This window comes from Parasteatoda tepidariorum, chromosome 9 (assembly GCF_043381705.1).
Source record: "Parasteatoda tepidariorum isolate YZ-2023 chromosome 9, CAS_Ptep_4.0, whole genome shotgun sequence".
NCBI classification, from domain to species: Eukaryota; Metazoa; Arthropoda; class Arachnida; order Araneae; family Theridiidae; genus Parasteatoda; species Parasteatoda tepidariorum.
The window spans coordinates 3,507,935-3,527,791 of record NC_092212.1 but is presented as its reverse complement, the minus strand read 5'-3'; the positions used below and the strand labels follow the sequence as shown (position 1 = coordinate 3,527,791).

Below are 19,857 nucleotides of genomic sequence, written 5' to 3'. Positions count from 1 at the left end.
AGAAGGACTTTTAAATTTGGAGTTAAAAAGCGCCATCTATGGTTACTGAAGCTTTAATCTTCGATATGTTAGTCAAGTAGACATGGACAAAAATTAGCGTAAACAAACTGCTATATTGGTTTACGTTATTATATCTAACTTTTTATTTGTTATGTTTAAAATACTCTTAATTTTGACTAAAATGATGAATAGTGTATTCATAGTTCAATATTAAGTTCATTTTCATAAAGAATGTCTTATTTTATTGCGCTATCTTTATATTCAAAGAAAGCCTCATTATTAACTGGGAGAATAAAAAGCAGCAAAAGAAGGAAACATTATCTTCGTAGTAAAAGTGGATAATACTCATACTGCGTAAGTAATTAGTACATTAAAAAGACCCTTTTTTTCCTATTTAAGATCTAAATTATACCATTTAAAACCTAAGTTATGTTGCAGTGCGTTTAATCTTCACTGACAACTGTATTTGTTACTGTCCCATTTATATGTCATCATATGCCAATAATCAGAAATTCATAAGTTGACATATGATAAAACAGTACCTTTTGGCTTGCAGGGTTTAATCACTATTGAGTTTTTAAATTTATTTAATTTTTATTTTTAAAAATTAAAATGATATTTTCTTTTTTTTTTAAAAAATGGGGTATAAATTTGTGGTGACTTTTCTTTTGCTAACCAAAAAGTAACTATGAAACATTGTTAGGAGTATTTAAATTACACTTACAAATTTTTCTTTATTTTAGCTAGCAATAAATATTTACAGTAATTAATAAAATTTCGAAATAACACCTACAGATGTTACTCCCCTTGAGTTTTCTGTGAGAACTTTTTTTTTCTTTTCAAATTTGTGTACCATTCAACTCTGGTAGATTTCGATATTGATTTCTGCATTGAAATAATCGCCAGGTTTTGATTACTTTAGACAGTGACTCGCTAGAAATTATAAAAATTCCAGAATGGGGGGGGATTTTTGTATCATGATCTGTTGCAAATGAGTCGCCAAGTCTTGGCAACTTCTGGGTCCTGGCTACAAAAACAAAACGAAAACACAGAAAGGAAATTACTTAAAAGGTACAACTCGCAACCACCCTCGATTAAATATCTACACTTTTTTTTAACCAGTTTCCAAGTTTAAAATCTATTTGGAAGCTTGGCTACTGTAGTTGGCGTGACAGATTATGCTACAAAATGTTCCCCCAGAATGAGACCCATTAGAAGGGTTAAATACATGCGCAAGTAAGCCTCAATTTTTTTTTCTTCAACATAATTTTCTCAAGTTGAAATCCTTGTATTTGTTAATCTTTGTCAAGTAAATTCTTAATTAAACCAATATATAATTTTTTATCATCTAGTTAGTATCATTTTTTAAAATTTATTTCCAATTCATTTTTAGAAATTTTTAAACTATTGTAAAAACAAAATTATAAATCATTTTTATTGAAAAAGCGTACAATAAAAGATTAAGAACTGCATTTGAAATTTCAATAAGTATAATTTTCAAGTATAATTGTGGAAATATTGATGATATAAAATTCAAATATGTGTTATTAGTTAGTTTAAAATGATTCAAAAATATATATTTATTAATGTAACGTTTTGAATTATATTATGCAATATTCTGTAACAAATAACTTAGGTACAAGTTAATAGATTTAGAATTTCATATAGTAATTTTTTAAAAATGTCTAGATTTTTATTTATATATATATCAGGGGTCTGTCCAAATCCGTTTAGCGGTATCTTCACAAATTCAGCTTTAGGAAAAATAGTAGTTTCACAAAATATTTTTCTTAAAACTTTATTTTTGTATCCCTTAAGAAACGGCAAATCCATATTGTGAGCATATTTTTGTGTTGATTTTTTAATGTAACTAATCGGCTGCGCCCCCTGCTCGCTAACGCTCGCCAACCCCCGAAAATTGCTACGCAATCTTATATGGTTTGCTTCGCTCGCGACTAACTTAGCTCCATTGCAAATGCACAAAATTCTAAGAATTCTCAACAATCATTCAAATCCATATAACAACTTTTTTTTGAAAAAAAAGTTGCATCTTTTTAATAAATACTAAGTCATTAAAATAAATTTGAATTCAAATAAATGACATGTAATTCGTTAAACCTATTAGAAATGTGCTGTAATATAAAATCTTAAGATAAAATTTCTGAAACTGATATCTCTTTAAAAAGGTTAAAATTTTGGCTATAATTAAGTCTATTAAAAATTGAAATAAGTGAATTGCAATGGAAAAACCTACATAAACGAATAAATTCTAGTAAAAGAAATAAATTCGTGATATAAATCAAAAATCGTCAAATAAATTCGTAATATATAAATTCGTGAAAAAAAGCGCTTTCGACAAAATACTAAAATAGAGATCTATCGACAAAGACTACTCACTTCTGCCTAGCTTATGCTATCTCTGGTTATTTCAGTTTCCTCTTTTAAAAGCGCTATCTGTTGAGCCATCTCAGCTAGATTTGGCATGTGACATTTTTAGCGGCAATCATTGGTCGATTTTCTAGCGTTGCCGTTCGGGGATTTGTAATGAAGCTTTTTTTTGTCGCCGTGTGAGAGAAATATATATATAGATTTTTAATTTTTCACAAATTATGTCTACATTTTCACTAAATAGGTACCTCTCTGAAAAACCTAGACAGACCCCTGTATATGTATATATATATATGAGATATTTGATGATTTTGCAGTTCTTTATGCATTCAGTTTATACTTTAATCACAAATGTAATAAACTTAAAAGTTTAAATTTAGAAATTAAAGAAATTGCAAAATTAATAATTTATTAAAAATGCTTATTTGTTGAGTTTTTTTTTTTTTCAATTATAGTTGCTAACCAAATTTTTAATCTTTATATATCTGTCTTTTTATGAATTTTGATGAATCACAATAAAGAATAATCAATAACTCATAAAAATGAGGCTAAGAATTAAGAAAGAATTAAGGTTTTCATACAATCTGGCTATTATAGCTTGCAGTCTGTCAAGAGTTCCTCTAAAACTATCTGTTCGTCATTTCTCTTTAATTACGTCACATTATATATTTTTCTTTGTTCCGAATCAGAGCATAGGGCCTCTATCATTGCTCTCCATCTCGTTCTATTTGTGGCCAGATATTTTGTCTCTCTCCATGATTTTTATATTGTCCTGAGGATTCGAATCATGAACTTGAATTTTTCAGGTTTGCGTAGAACATGAACAATATATTTCCTTTTGTGGTTTTTAATTTCCAGATCAATGGGTTTCTGTATTTTTCAAAGGATTTCTGTTTTACGAATTCTATGGAACCACTTGACGCGGAAGATTCTTCATAAGCAGTTGGTAATAAATACTTGAAGTTTTTTCATGTTATAAATATTGCAGTGCCCTGTCTCAGATCCATGTGCAGGGGTCTGTCCAGGCTGAATTTACTACCGTTTGGCGGTACCTTCACAAATTCTACTTTAGGAAAAACAGTAGTTTCGCAAAATACTTTTTCTTGAAATTTTATTTTTGTATCCCTTAAGAAACGATAAATCCATATTTTTACCATATTTTTGTGTTGGTTTTTTAATATAATTTTTAATTTTTCACAAATTATGTTTAAATTTTCACAACCTCTCAGGAAAACCTAGACAGACCCCTGATATAGTAAGAAAGATTTAACATTAGTATAAAAAGTTCTACTTTTTGTTGAATTTGATATATTTTTCCAGAATTTATTGAGAATAGCATAACTGCTTCGGGCTTTGTTTTATCTATTTGGCATGTCTTCATAAGTTTCTCCTTTGTTGTTAATCTTATTTCTGAGATAGGTGAAACTTCTTTTAATTTTTTATTTTTCAAGAATGAATAATTTAATTGTTTAGTATTCATTTTCAAAATTTTAGTTTTATATTGGTTGTTAATGACCAATTTTCTTTGCCTTATGTTTAAAATGTTTATGTTAATTTTTTTTCATGTCTTGAACGATGTTGGATTAGTAAACATAAGTCATCTGCAAAATCAAGATCAGAAAGATATTGTGCATGGTTCCATCTCGCTATTATAGCTCACAACATTCTAGCATCAAACAATCTGGCTATTCTAGCTTGCAGTCTATCACGAAATCCACTAAAGTTATATGTTTGTCATTGCCTTGCAATTATGTTTCTCATATTACATAACACAAAGCTGTTTATTTTTGAAATGATCTATCCATTACTCGTGAAAAAATTCGAAAATTGGTGATAACTAGAAAATATTGCCATCCATCAGACAAATTTTAATTCTTTATTTTACAACTTAATGGAATCATAATGAAATGTAATAGAATCATAATGAAGTAGTTGTGTAAAGATATTTTAATAAGCATTTTGCACTTGTGTCTATTTTCTTAAACACGCATTTTTAATTATGTCCAGAATAAAAATATAACTATCGTTATTTCAATTTTAACATTTCAACTTCATTTTCAAAAAGAAATGCACATCTAGAAATAAAAATAGAAATTAATAAATGGCAGGCTGAAATTAAAGAGTTGCCAATCATTTCGAAAAATAACTGTTTAAAAAATATTAACAGTGATTTTACTTATGTGTAATAACTTAGTCTTATTTGATCACCAATGAACAAGAAAAACAAAGAGTTTAAAAAAATAGTTAAAAAATAAACAGGTGATATAAATTTGCATCTGATACTATCCATGTATGACAGTATTATTTTAAGCTGTTCAAATTTAAAATTAAAAAAAAGAAATTTCTCCATTAGCAATGCTTCCCTCTTCCAGTGTGGAAAATAAACGTGCCTGTTGAGTTCTGTGAGCAAAACTGTAACTAAGCTTTAAATATGAATGTATAAAAATATTTATTTTTTTTACTTTCTATTTGCTGAGGGAAAAAACTTTAATAATTTTGATTAAGAAAGTACAGTTTTACTTGAAACAGGTCTCTGAATCAGTCCCGATTAAAGGCGTTAAGTCCTTTATCAGTTAAAAAAATAATTAAAATGTATTTCAGTTTGCACTAAAGTTTAGTTTCCTTTTCTGTTTTTGCAAAATATTTCATTTCTTCAATTATACATAGTAATGAGGAACCTGCATGCGTTGTTTAATCGCAGAATGTTGACTATTTTAAATAGTCTATATCTTAAAACTCTCTAAATCAGTTTAGAATTAAAAAACCTGCCCCGAATTTTAAAAAATATTTAACTTAAAATTAGCCCAAAACGAAACTAACTTCAAAATGATGCGGGGTTTGCTTATGATGTCAAAGTGAACGGGGAGGGGGGGTTAAGCCAAACTTCCTATCGAGAAAAGTGTTTTTGTTTACAAAAGCGTTTTAATTTGATTTGTATTTTTAAATTTTTTTAATTTCTTTCATGTTTATATCATATATATAGTTTAAATATATATTTAGTGTATAACAGTTGCATCCTCCCCCTTGCGAGAATTTTTGTGGGTACCTTTCAGCATAATGAAATAAAATTGAGGAATGAAAAAATAAATGCTGAAACTACTTTTGAAGTAAATTAATTTTTCTTTATTTATACTGGTTCATTTTTACTAATATTTATCTATTTATTAAAGGTTAAACTGTTGTGAAAGCTTTCATTTAATGAGTTGATCCCAATTAGAGGGAATGGAATGAATGGTATAAGACCTGGAATTACAAGTTTTTAGGTAAATAAAAATTTTTTAAAAATTATTTTTAATTATTAACTTCTAAAATATTTTCTTGATTTTTTTCTTTTTTGAAGAAATGTTAATAATTCTAGACCCCTATCATTTTTTATTTTAACTTTGCTAATTTTTTCTTTTAGATAAAATTAATAAAGGGTATAATAAATAAATAAAGGGTTTAGCTCAATACCCTTCAACATAATGAAATAAAATTGAGGAATAAAAAAATAAATGTTGAAACTACTTTTTTTTCAATAGCTTTTGAAATAAATTCATTTTTACTTATTATCTGTTAACTTCTATTTGTTACTATAGTGTCAACTTCTGAAATATTTTATAAATTTTTTTTTTGAAAAAATTTAAATAATGCTAAAAAACCCTGTCATTTTTTATTTTAAATTTCATAATTTTTTCATCTAAATAAAATTAATTAATTATTTTTTATCTTTAAAAACACTTGTATACCACTGTTCTCTAATAATATAATCCTTTCATTTTAAAGAATAAAAAAAAGAAAGTAAGTGATCTGAACAGCATTTCATGAACATTTTAATTCAGTATATTTAACTATTCATTCAGAGAAGAATAGAACTAAATTAAGTAATTAAGTTACCTACTGTAAAATGNGATGTAGAATTAATAATTATCACATATTGTTTGATAAACAATTTCTTTCTTGATTTGTAGTTTGAAATCACTTTGTTATTGTTTATTTCTTATTTCACCTTTTGCTTTTAAATTATTAAGAAATATTTTGTTGATAATGGTTAGTAATGTTTATTTCCAATGTATACCATAAGTAACAATAGTAATACAATACAACTTTAAATCTATGGTACACAAAATTGATTATATTCCATAGAATTGAAATTATAAAAAAATCATGATTAAAATCAAAAAAATCCGATTAAAATCAAAAAAATCCGATTTTTTTGATTTTTTAAAAAAAATGATGATTTTTATACACCCTGGTCTGAAATTGGTGTCTGTCTTAATAAAATGGCATGATGTTTCATCTTAAAACGCAAAAAAAGGCAGGGTCCCCACGCATCAGGGAGAACAAAAAAACCTGGAATTGTCAGGGAATTTTATTCCAAATATCAGGGAAAGTTGCAATTTTTTTTTACAAAAACCTGGAATATTCCTGTATCATACCTGGAATTTAACCAGTCTTAAAATTGTCAGTAACAGTAATCAGTTACTGAGATTACAGTTAAATAATTCTTACATCTATTACAATTATTTGTTATAAAAATTTCACATTTTAGTCAAACTGAAATGTTCCCATCCTTATTTAATATTATTTTTTTACACAGAAAATCTAATATTTTTCGTATTAAATTTTTAAAGAAATCAAAGTGTTCTATTGAAAATATGGTCTTAATTTTCATTGAAATTTACCTGATATGCCTAGAAAACTCAGGGAATTTATTTATTTATTTAGTGGGAACCCTGTAAGGGAACAAAAGTTCTTTTTGGGGCTTACAATATCAATAATAATTTAATAAAAAAGCAATTGAATTTTGAGAAAAATCATGGGGTGCATATCTCTCTTTTCACTCCCCCCTGAATAAGCCACGGATTACTTATTCAGTTGGTTGTAAAACGATAACCAAAATGTTATTATTTGACAAAATATTTTTGTTTGCATTTTGACATCTTTAAACTTTCTATTGTATGATATCATACATTTTTGTAACTGTATTTTAAATTTATATGTAGTGGTAATCAAAAGCATTATAAACTTAAGTTGGGGAAAAACAAATTCTGCAATTACTTGAAAAATATTAAAATCTTCCAAAAAATCTGAAAAGAATTGCTTGCTTTGATATCTGACAATAAAAAATTACTTTTCAAGATGTGCTATACATTATATAAAAATTAATTTTTTTTTCAGGGTTGTACTTCTAAGCTGGATACACTGCCCAGTGTTAATAAGTGTGTGTTAAAACAACAGCTACACAAACGTTTTCTAACGTTAGTTTCCAAAAATTGTGGAAAGGCCTTTTAATTTAAAGATTCATAAAAACAATGTTGTATAATATTTTTGCATGACGTTTCTGTGTATTTCTTTCGTTTCTTCCATTGTATAACTTAAATACTTTTGTTGCTTAATTATTGCCAACAACTTAAACACTGCTTTCAGAATATTTTAATGTTATGTATGTGAAGTAATATTTGCTTTCATCAATTACTAAATCTACATTAGACTTTTAACCTGGTAAAATGTATATTGCAGTTTTTCTAAAAATCTAACCTTAACCTAAGTCTAATTTTAACCTGGTATAAGAATTACAGTTCATGTAAAAGTCTGCGAGAAGGTAAGGTAAGGTACAAAAGTTGATAGAGGGTGGCAGTTATGATGAGTGTAAAAGACAGTAAATTGCTTACTGTTCATGCTAATGAGAAACCTTATTCTTGTAGTGTATGTCATAAGAGTTATTCACAGAAGACCTATCTGACTAGGCACACTCGCATTCATTATGATGAAAAACCTTATTCTTGTTATGTGTGTGAAAAACGTTTTTTATTTAAGCATCATCTAACTCTACACTTCCGCATTCATACCGGAGAGAAACCTCATTTTTGTAGTGTGTGTAATAAAAGTTTTGCAAGATCAGACAATCTAGTTAGCCACAGTCGCACTCATACTACTGAAAAACCTTATTCTTGTGGTGTGTGTAAAAGAAGTTTTTCTGATAAGACCTATCTAAAAAAGCACAGTCGCATTCATACTGGTGAAAAACCTTATTCTTGTAATGTGTGCAATAAAAATTTTTCACTTAAGCGATATCTAACTATACACTATCGCATACATACCGGGGAGAAACCTTACTCTTGTAGTGTATGTAATAAAAACTTTTCAAGGTCTGAACATCTAAGTGAACACAGTCGCACTCATACTGGTGAAAAGCCTTTTTCTTGTAATGTTTGTAATAAGAGTTTTTCAAATAAGCAATATCTTACTCGACACAGATTCACTCATACTGGCTTGAAACTTTATTCTTGTAATATATGTAATAAAAGGTTTTCATTTAAGAGAAATCTGACAGATCATGAAAGCGTTCATTCTGATGAGAAACCTTATTCTTGTAGTGTGTGTAATAAAAGTTTTTCGCTGAAGAAATTTCTAACTAGACACAGTCACACTCATATTGATCATAAACCTTATTCTAACAAAACTTTTTCATGTGAGAGTACACTGTCTGAACACAGTCACGTTCATACTGGTGAGAAACCTTATCCTGTAGTGCATGTTATAAAAGTTTTTGCCGAAAAAACATCTAACTAGAGACAGTGGCACTCATATCGTTACAAGACAGGAATCAGAAAAAATCTTATTCTTGTTACACGTTTTAAAAGAGTTTTCACAAAGTTTATATCAACTGTCCACGGTTTTGTTCAAACTGCTAACTAATTTTACTCTTGTAATGGATGTAATAAAAGTTTTTTACATTGTTTAGTGATATAGCTGTCTCTTGTTATTTTCATGGTGCTTAATAACCTAATTTGTAGTTTATGTAGCAAAATTTAATGAATTATGTAATTAAACTGTTACTGATAAATCACCACTTACTACTGAAAATTATCACAACTTAAGAATCTTTATGTTGTAGACATAATTTACATGAGGCTTAAATATGTAACAAATAGTGGTAAGGTTAAATACCGTATATTTGACTTCCAACCAACTGACAGTAATCAAAATAGAAAAGAGAAGAAAAAATAAAAACCTGGTTAAATATCTAAGTTTTCGATTATACAGTATATTATTTTTCAAAAACTACTTATTTGAAATCTCAGGAACTATTTGACCGATATATCTCAAATTTTGTATTTTGCCTTGTAAAATTATATTCTTTAAAGTGACATAAAAGATTATATACCTTACACTTCAAATTTTTCCGACTTAAAATAAAGTAATAAAGAAAGGTAAATATTTACTAAAAATTAATTTTTGCTCGGAATTATCTTTGGATAAGGTAATTTTATAATTGAGTGTAAAAAATTTTCTATTCGCTTAAGAAGCTCTCGAGATATGGCGAAGTAAACAAAAAGTGAAATTAACAATAAGCGGTCCTAACTAGTCAGTTCTCCTGACTAAATCATTGGGATGTCGACAGGGTCATTTCATCGACATATCATTTCGTCAACATGGTTATTTTGACGACAGGGTCATTTAGTCGACAAGTCATATCGTCAACATGGTCATTTCGTCGACGGGGTCATATCTTTGCCAAGGTTATTAAATCGACATGATCGTTTCATCGACAGGATCATTTCGTCGACAGGTTCATTTAGTCGACAAGTCATATCGTCAACATGGTCATTTCGTTGACAAGTCAATTCGTCGATAGGGTCATTTCATCGACATAGTCATTTCGTCGACAGGGTCATATCTTTGCCAAGGTTATTTCATCGACACGATCGTTTCATCGACAGGGTCCGTTCGCCGACAGGGTCATTTCATCGACAAATCATTTCGTCGACAGGGTTATTTCGTTGACAAGTCATTTCGCCGATATGGTCAATTCGTCGACAGGGTTATTTAGTCGACAAGTTATTTCGTCGACAGGGTCATATCTTTGCCAAGGTTATTACATCGACAGGGTAATTTCATCGACATGATCGTTTCATCGACAGGGTCATTTCATCGACGCATCATTTCGTGGACAAAAATGGCGCATAACGTTCTATTTCACTTCTGATCCTCGCACGAAACTCGGAGTTCTGATTCAATTCGCTTTTCGTTATTCAACATAACGAAACTAACATCGTCTTCGTAACTAGACGCTATCAACAGCTCCACAGGGGTCGCATTCACTTCATTCGTCCGCAAGTCATTTCGTCGACAGGGTCATATCTTTGCCAAGATTATTATATCGACAGGGTTATTTCGTCGACATGATCGTTTCATCGACAAGTCATTTCGTCGACAGGGTCATATCTTTGCCAAGGTTATTACATCGGCAGGGTAATTTCATCGACATGATCGTTTTATCGACGCATCATTTCGTCGACAAGGTTATTTTGACGACAGGGTCATTTCATCGACGCACCATTTCTTCGACAAGGTTATTTTGACGACAGGATCATTTCGTCAACAGGGTCATTTCGTCGACAGGATCATTTCGTTGACAGGGTCATTTCGTCGACAGGTTCATTTAGTCGACAAGTCATATCGTCAACATGGTCATTTCGTTGACAAGTCAATTCGTCGATAGGGTCATTTCGTCGACAAGTAATCGTCAACATGGTCATTTCGTCGACAGGGTCATTTCTTAGACAGGGTCATTTCGTCGACAATGTTAAGAAAAGACGTTTACATTAGACGTTATGCCTCTTGCACTTCATTGTAATTTAGTATATTTATGATGAAATTTTTTAAACCTAGCCTGATGCAAAATCTAATAGTATGTTGAAGTTGCCGGAAAAAAGCATATTATACGAAAATTGCGTACTCCTCAATTCACATCACGTTGCAAAAACGAAATATTAATTGTATTTTACACATCTAAGTTGTATATAACACAATTTTTTCCTAGTCATATGTAACGCATTTATTTCTAAGATTAATTTTTTATGTACATTATTGTAGATTATCATCATAAAAGCAATTGCAATAACTATTGTGAATGATTGTTGATGTAGGGAGGAAAAAAAGACGGTATATAATGAATCTGTGAGATAATAAAACCATGTGGTCGATAGGTAATTTCAATGACAAGCTCTTTTCGTTAACAGGCCATTTGAGCTGCAAAAATTTTCTGTCGATAAAAAGAAAATTATACTTATATAATGTTCCCCCACAATGAGTAATACGCATTAATACAGTTTAAAATCTTGTCAAAAAAAAAAGAGAAAGAAAAGGAACAAACTTTTACAATGATAGCAATGGTGATGTTTACAAAGAATTTAATCTGAAAAACACAAATCTTTTAGATAGTTAGCTAGTAAAATTACTTCTTGTTTTATCAAAAATTTATATACTCCCGGCGTTTAGATATTTACTTTTTTGATGATCGGTTGATTTTTTTTCATAGGCAAATAATCGCTAATTTTGTTACTATTGACATATTAATAAAGTTTTCATACATAAAATTTCAATATTTATATAATTTCTCTTTAAAAATAATATCGATAAAAGGAAAAAACAAACTAAGTTGTATGAGTGGCTATTAAGAAGGTTAGTGAGCGAAGAGAGAAAGGGGCAGAACTTCCTAGTCTATTATATATAATTCTCTTACGTGGCTCCCAAAGTTTGGCTGTATTTCTTTTCCGCCGGTGGCAACGTTTGCTTTGTTTTGTTTGCGTTTTGAAAGCACCAAAGCATTCTGCCTTTTAATGATGTGTTTCTGATCTAATATATATAATTCTCTTACGTGGCTCCCAAATTTTGGCTGAAGTACTTTGTACAGCTAAATAAGATTCTTTTCACCACACTTAAATATTTACTTTATTTTCTTCATATATCAGTCGGCAAAGAATTCTGTTAGGTTAAAAAACATTTCGCTAAAAAAATAACGAATTCTAAAAGAAATAAAAATAAACAACTTAAAAAATAAAAATGCTGTTGCCAGCCATAGAATTTTTTGAAAGTTAACTTAGCAACATAACTCAAAATGACATAGAAGCGTAACTAGATCAAAATTATGATACATGAGCGCTTGACGTGACAAATCCTTCAATTCTATAAGTGTTGTATCGCCAAATGCCCAAATTAACAATTGTGTTTTTAAAGAAGTTCTATAAAAAGTTTTAAATAAACAACCTACTTCTACAACTGTTTCTTGAAGAACTTGGCTCATTGATTAAAAATATTGTTTTAATTTTACAGTACTAACTTTACTTCTACTTTTATTATTGCTATGAGCCTGTTTCATTACATTTTACAACTTCATGCTAAATTTGAGGACTTTAAGTTGTTTTGTGGTTGAATACTGACGTTTAGAAATGTGTTCATAAAAAAAGTAATATTTAAGGTCTGGTTTCTTAGGACAAGCGCCTTATCTGGGCGTCAGCGTGACGTCAACGTCCCGCTGACGCCAACAAAATACTGGTTTGTTAGCTCAAGGCCTGGTTTCTTAGAACTAGCGCCTTATCTGGGNTTCTCCAGGTCATCCTAGGTATGTTAAAATGGTATAGGTATGTGTAAAATTTTAAATATAGTTTAAGTAAACTAAGAAATATTGAGAAAAAAAAAAACCTTGCTTAAATTTTTTCTAATTTTTCAATTTAAACCGTTTTTTTTTTAAATCGAGAAATTTTCCGGAATTTTAACTTGGGCTCACAATCACCCCTGGGCTTGACTTTTTGTTAATTTTCTTTTAAACAAAAACTAATTTAAATCCTGCAATTAAAAAATGAATTAATTCATCATTTATTTACTACTATTATTATTCTTATTAAATTATTCTAAATAATAATTGTATAATCCAAAAATAGTATAATTTGATAGTATTAGACAGAATTTAATAATTAATACTATTATTAAATTCACTATTCAAAGAAAAAACCTATTTTGGAAAGAGCAAACACTAACACGCTTGCAATGTTATGCCTGTGCTTCTAAACATTTTTGGTAAGGTCAGTAGCACTTTAAATATTGTAGGAATGTCGACGAAACCCTGACCCTGTCTACGAAATGGCTTGTCGAAGAAATGACCATATCGACGAAATGACTTGTCGACGAAATGACTTGTCGCCTAAATGACCCTGTCGACGAAATGATTCTGCCGATGTCGACGAAATGACCCTATCGACGAAATGACTTGTCAACGAAATGACGCTGTCGACAAAATAATCCTGTCGACGAAATGATTTATCGATGAAATGACCCTGTCGACGAAATGACCCTGTCGATGTAATAACCTTGGCAAAGATATGACCCTGTCGACGAAATGACTTGTCGATGAAATGATCCTGTCGAAAAAATAACGTTGTCGATGAAATGACCCTGTCGATGAAACGATCATGTTGATGAAACGATCATGTCGATGAAATAACCTTGGCATAGATATGATTCTGTCGACGAAATGACCCTGTTGATGAAATTACTTGTAGACGAAATGATCCTGTCGACGAAATGACCCTGTTGAGGAAATGACCCTGTAGACGAAATGATCCTGTCGATGAAATGACTTGTCGACGAACTGGCCTGTCGAAGAAACGGCCTGTCGACGAAATGACCTAGTCGATGAAATGGTCTGTCGATGAACTGAACCAGACCCCACCGGACGAAATCAAAATCGCCTCCGTCAGCGCGGTGACAGCGTTAGCGTAGGCAAGGATTCGCACATGTTAAACCGCGATAGCGTTGTCTTACATGACGATGGCTTAAATCAGATTTCTGATGCATCGCCTAAAACGAGAGTCACTCTCTGCAGCTTAAATCAAATTTCTGATGCATCGAAAATGAACGTCACTATCAGCTGCTTAAATCAGATTTCTGATGCATCGCCTAAAACGACAGTCATTATATCGGCCAGCCAATATATGCATTAAATCGATATATTTCCCGATGCATCGATTTATAGCCCAGTCCTAGTTTGGACACTATGTGGAACTGATTAAAAGAAAGCAACCGTGGAAATTGAAAAAAAAATATTTTTAACAATTAAATACGAAAAGTATTAAGAAAAGGAGAAATATCGAAGTACATTCCTATAAAACTAAAAGAGGAGAAGGACCAAATGCATACAACCGGTATTCTCTCCTGATGGCGTGTTCGAGCGTTGCGATCTCCTATTTAAAAAAAAAATTATAATATTTTATTGCACATTTATACAAGGAGTTTGATGAAAATGTGATCCCCTTAGTAATAATTTCATTATTGTGAATTAATTATAATACTATTGTGATAATAATGCCCAGATTGTGACTGTCCCTTATACTTTGGGGGTCAGAAAATTCTGAATCCATCTAAAAAAAAGGTATTTTTATTCAGAGAAAGTACGTATATGATAATTAGTTAAATGAAGGGTCGAAGGAAACAGTTTAACACAGAAAAGTTACAGAGCTCTTTAAAGTCTACCTTTACAAAAGAATATCTTCTAAATGTTAATAGAGGATGCTATTTGTGTGTTGGGTAGTGAGTGAGAGGTCTGACCATTTAGGCAAATTATCAGGTGTGATTTTATTCCGGGGTTTTCATATCATTCTTTTGGGTCTAAAAATTAGAAATCGAGCAAATGATTTTTCTCGAAATATCTCGAAATTCCGCGTATCCCAAGTCCATTATTTCTCAGACTTCCGTTTATCAAAACCATAATCCGACGAAATCTTCCCAAAATCCCGCTATCTAAGATTTAAATTTTGAATATTTAGCTAATTCCGTTAACGAAACGTTTACGTACATAAGATTTTGGCGGTTTCACGGATCTTCGCCATTTTGAATAATTAGAACTGCACCGGAATCCGTTATTATCGCGATTCACGTGATTTTAAGTATCAAACGTTGATTTCCGTATTTACCAAATTTAAAAGTTACACGTTGCAATTCGTATTCACGCTATTTAAAAGCTCACTATCGCGATTTGTGTTTAAGAGTGTATAAAATCAATTTCGCGATTCGTATTGTCACTGTGTTTAAATATCCAGTATAGTGATTTTTATGCACGCGAGTTTAAAATCCAATTTCAGAAATCATAATCGCAATATTGAATTTTACAACAAACATCGATCAAATTGGATTTTTCATCAAACATCGATTTTCGTATTTATGCGTGATTTAAAAGCTACGCATTGGAATTCGAATTCACGCAATCTATATAGCGATTCGTATTCACGCAATCTTAAAATCCAATATCGCGACATTTATTCTCCCTATTTTAAAATACGATATTATGATTCATATTTATGCGATATTAAAATCCAATATCGCGATATTCATATTCACGCGATTTCAAAATGCAATTGTGATTCTTGTAAGAACCAAGAATTTTCGTAAATTACTCTCTATAAAAATGTGATATTTTTTTGTCGGTAGATAAATTAATTATAAATCATATTTCAGAACATTGTGTAACATGCATGGTATATAAAGTGATAGCTTGCACATAAAATTTTCCGGATTTTCCCCTTTGCGTCACAATTACCCCTGAACTATTCATTACCAACTCCCCTCAGTTTACAATAAACGTCCCGTATTTTCATAACTTTTTCTTGGATGACCACTCTTTTTCAGAGGTGCAACGGGAGTCTTTAATCATGAAATGCGATATGCTTCAACAGACGTGTTAGGTTTGTCCAAACTCGTAACTTCATAATATATTGGGGATCTTTGAGTTAAAATGATATAAGGCCCATCACGCTGCGGCATAAATTTTGACGTTTTCTTTCTATGGGCTTTGCTGATGGGATGTGAAATAACCCAAACCTTTCGACCAGGAGAAGAAGAATTTTTTTTGTGGTTCCAGTCATAGTAGGTTTTCCTTTGATCCTGTTTCATATCGACACGTTCCTAACAATCTTCGAGATCGATGCCAATCGTTTTAAGTACGCCACCAGGATCTGCGGAACACAGTTATTATTGTCTAGAACAGCCTTCAAATATTTATGCAACACCATCAATTGTGCTCTTCTCACGTCTAAATTGCAGGTGTCCTGTGGTTTTGATGAATTTAGAGAAAAATGAATGCTTGGTAATTTTTCTGATCAAGATTCATTTACAAGATAGCAAGAAGATAGGCTTTAACTCTTTATTCTTCCTCTTGTCTGGGTTAACTTGTGAATGGTTAACTGAAGTTAAAGTTCGATTAATGTGAAGAGAAAAACACACTTGTGGTAGCTTGCAAACTGTGTATTATTATCGTTAACTAATTTCCTTGGAATTCTGTATTCCAAGAAAACAGCCTCTTTGCTGCACACTCATGTGCGGTGCTCTTATAAGAGAAAACAGTTCCATTCACTTATGTCCTTCTTTACTTTCTGGTAATGGGTCATCTTTCTGAATGTACGCACCTTTATGCTGGCCCTTCATCTTGTTGTGAAATACCTTAAAGACAGATTGAATTTTGAAAGATGTCTCCATGAGGATTCATGCTGCTTAGAAGCGACAATAGGCGGAAAGATACTTGATACTAAATAAGAAACAAGTTTCCTCACTAAAGCCCCACTGAGCCATTCTGCATCATTTGAAGGTCTAATTGAATAATATTTTCCATTTCATCATAGCTTGCAGTAAATAATTTCATCTACTTCTTTTCAAGCGCAGGTCGTCGGGCTACCGAAGCGGGGGTGCCATCCCCTCCGCAGAGGATCAAAATTGTGATGGCATGTCTTCGGATCATCCTCTGGGATGTTTCCCAGACCGTCGCCAATAGCCCCTAGTGCGACGTAAATTAACAACAACAACAACAACTTCTTTTCAATTATTTCTTCAACCAAAGTTGCATCCTAAATTGAAAGGAAACAAGTGTGAGGGAGAATTATGAAGCAGGCATTATACTTAATATATTCATCAATGTCTGAACTAAAAAAATTACAACTATTTCTTATATGAATCATAACAAACATTATCTTTAAGGGGAGAGCTCACTCACCCCCGAGAATTTTTATTGCAAAAATTATCAAAATCTAACTAAAACATTTGAGAAAATTTGATACACATATAAAATCAATTAATTTTACTCTTAATAGACCAAATAATTATGTGTATTTGTGAAAATATCAGCGAAATCCATATATTCGAAGCTCTGCCACCCAGAAACTCAACCACATAAATCAAGATTCAAGACTTCTTTCACAAATATTATCAAAACCTGATTGAAGCATTTTAATAAGTTAAGGACATTTTACAAAATAAATAAAATCTACAGTTAATAAGCAAATGAATTGAATAAAAATATTTGTTAGTAAAAATATCAGAAAAATCCTTTCACTCAAAACTGCCACGCCGACGTTTATTTACAAAAACAAAGCTATTGCAACACACTGTAGCAAATTTTTAATCACTATTTTGGCCTATCTATTATACATGCATTATACTCAATTAATATCTTACGTAAAATGTCAACAACTACTTCTAATTTGATTTTTTAAAAAAACTATATTAAAAGGAAAATACGCACTCACCCACAAAACATACGATTTTTTTTACACAAATTTTATCAAAACCTAACTGATACATTTTAATAAGTTTGGGACACAATTACACAAATAAAAATGAATTGATTCTACTTTTAATAGACATAAGAATAAAATAATAACGTGTATTCCAGGGACTAATATAGGAGATAAGGACATTTAACTTTTTCCAGGGGTTTTTAGAAAAGCAACACGCTTTAGACAGACCGGTTTTAAGCACAAAAAGTGGCTTTCGCGTCGTCATATAGATTACATATTTTCTGTCATCCCCGCCGTACCTAAGCAATCAGTGTTGATCATTAAAAAGCAATTTAATTTAAATTCTAAAATTTTTTTATTTCTGAAAGCCCGTATATTACTTTATATATTGCTTAAAGATTCATCACTCATAATTTATTTGTTTCTTTATTGAAGTTTTAAAACCAGAGATCATTCAGATTACGAGCAACTATATACTATAGTTTCGGTTTTGTTTAGTTTCAGTTTTCAGAACTTGAGTTAATTCAAACCGAAGGAAGGATATTTGCTTATTCAACCATAACTATTAGTTTGAAGCTTCTGGTTCTATTATAACTGAAGTATAGATGTTTATATTAGCATTTTTTTATATTTAAATATATGATTTAACAGAACGAGTTCGAAGCTAAAATCCTTTGAATTTCATTAGTGTACTATTATTATTTTAAAATCGTTATAATTAAAAATGCAAATTAATGACACATTTTTTTAAACAAAATATGAGCCATGCCACCGTAAATTTGTTAAATTTTCCGATGAGAATTAAAAATAAAAATCCTTTCTATGAAAATAATTATTCGTAGCATTTATCAGGAGTTCGATTGTATAGCGCATCTATCAATTTCCGATCATTATTAATGCCTTTGCAAGGAATAATTATTTAAATTATTATAATATATATATATATGCATCAATGTTGTGTTAAATGCAATAGAAAACCACGAAAAAGTCTTTTAGATTACTGAACAATAACAGCTATATGTTCATTATCGCAATGAATTATTTTTTTAGCCATTAATTATATTATCATCCTTGACGGCAATTTGTCATCGTAGTGGATGTTGTGAAACACTTTTCTAATATTTTTAACACGACCCAGAAATCAAAATAACTTGCAATTTAAATATCAGAGTAAAATCATGTTTATAAAAGCTTTTGTGGTAACCTACATATAACTTAAAATTAAATTAAAATTTAGACAAAGCAAATGTTGCGTTAAATGCAAAGGATAGCTACGAAAAAATCTTTTAGATTACTGAACAATAATATTACAGTTGAATGTTCATTATCGCAATGAATTATTTTTTTAACCACTAATTTTATTATCATCCTTGACAGACAATTTGTCATCTTAGTAAATAATGTGAAACACTTTTCTTATATTTTTAACTCTACCCAGATATCAAAGTACCTTGCAATTGAAATAGAGTAGTAAAATCATTTTTTGAATGGAAATAATTACAATTTCCATTACACACAAATGAAAACCAAGAAAACGCTTTACTAGCAAACTAATTGAATGCTAACAGGCAATAATGAGATTATATCTCAGCAATTATTATCATTTTCCAATTTTTTGTGCTATATATGAAATTAAATGTTTTGACTAGCTTGGAACTAAAATGTTCTTTATTTTATTTAAATTCTGTAAGTACATAAATTGTTCTTTATTTTGTTCCAAATATTTGAATATCAGAATGATATAAAAGAAAGAAATTTTAAGAACATATTATTATTATTACTTTTTTTTTTTAATTTTAAAATTTACGATCTTGAAAAAAAATGTGTCATAAAATTTGCGAATTCCAGATTTTTCTGGCAAAGAGACTGTTATCAATTATTATTAATCATTACAACTTATAAAATTCAAATAAAATAAGAACAAATTATGTACAGTCCGCAAAAAAAAAAAGATATCACCCTGAATAACTTTCGTTCTAATGATCGGATTTTCAGGAACTAAATGTCAATCTTAATGGTTCCTGGGGGTGACTTCAAATATGCTAATTAATTAGTGCTAACTATTAATTAAGTTACGAAATCAGACACAAAAACGTACTTTCTCTGAATAAACATATATTTTTTTTTACATATTTGGAAT

General features: G+C 30.3%; 3 protein-coding genes across 3 annotated transcripts in view; all 3 read left to right on the top strand.

The window, feature by feature from the left end:
• LOC122269433 (zinc finger protein 271) overlaps window positions 1-19,857 on the top strand; it is a 249,420-nt gene that overhangs the window by 30,917 nt on the left and 198,646 nt on the right. The gene's annotated exons all lie outside the window — the stretch shown is intronic.
• LOC107436172 (endothelial zinc finger protein induced by tumor necrosis factor alpha) overlaps window positions 1-19,857 on the top strand; it is a 251,571-nt gene that overhangs the window by 113,288 nt on the left and 118,426 nt on the right. The window lies entirely within an intron of this gene.
• Window positions 42-19,857, top strand: part of LOC107446733 (zinc finger protein 845) — a 32,268-nt gene continuing 12,452 nt past the window's right edge. Inside the window, exons 1-3 of the mRNA XM_021144858.3 lie at window positions 42-354; window positions 5,559-5,651; window positions 7,549-8,940. Coding sequence (XP_021000517.3) covers window positions 8,011-8,940 — 930 coding nt within the window. The 5' untranslated portion in view covers window positions 42-354; window positions 5,559-5,651; window positions 7,549-8,010. The remainder of the gene's footprint in view (window positions 355-5,558; window positions 5,652-7,548; window positions 8,941-19,857) is intronic.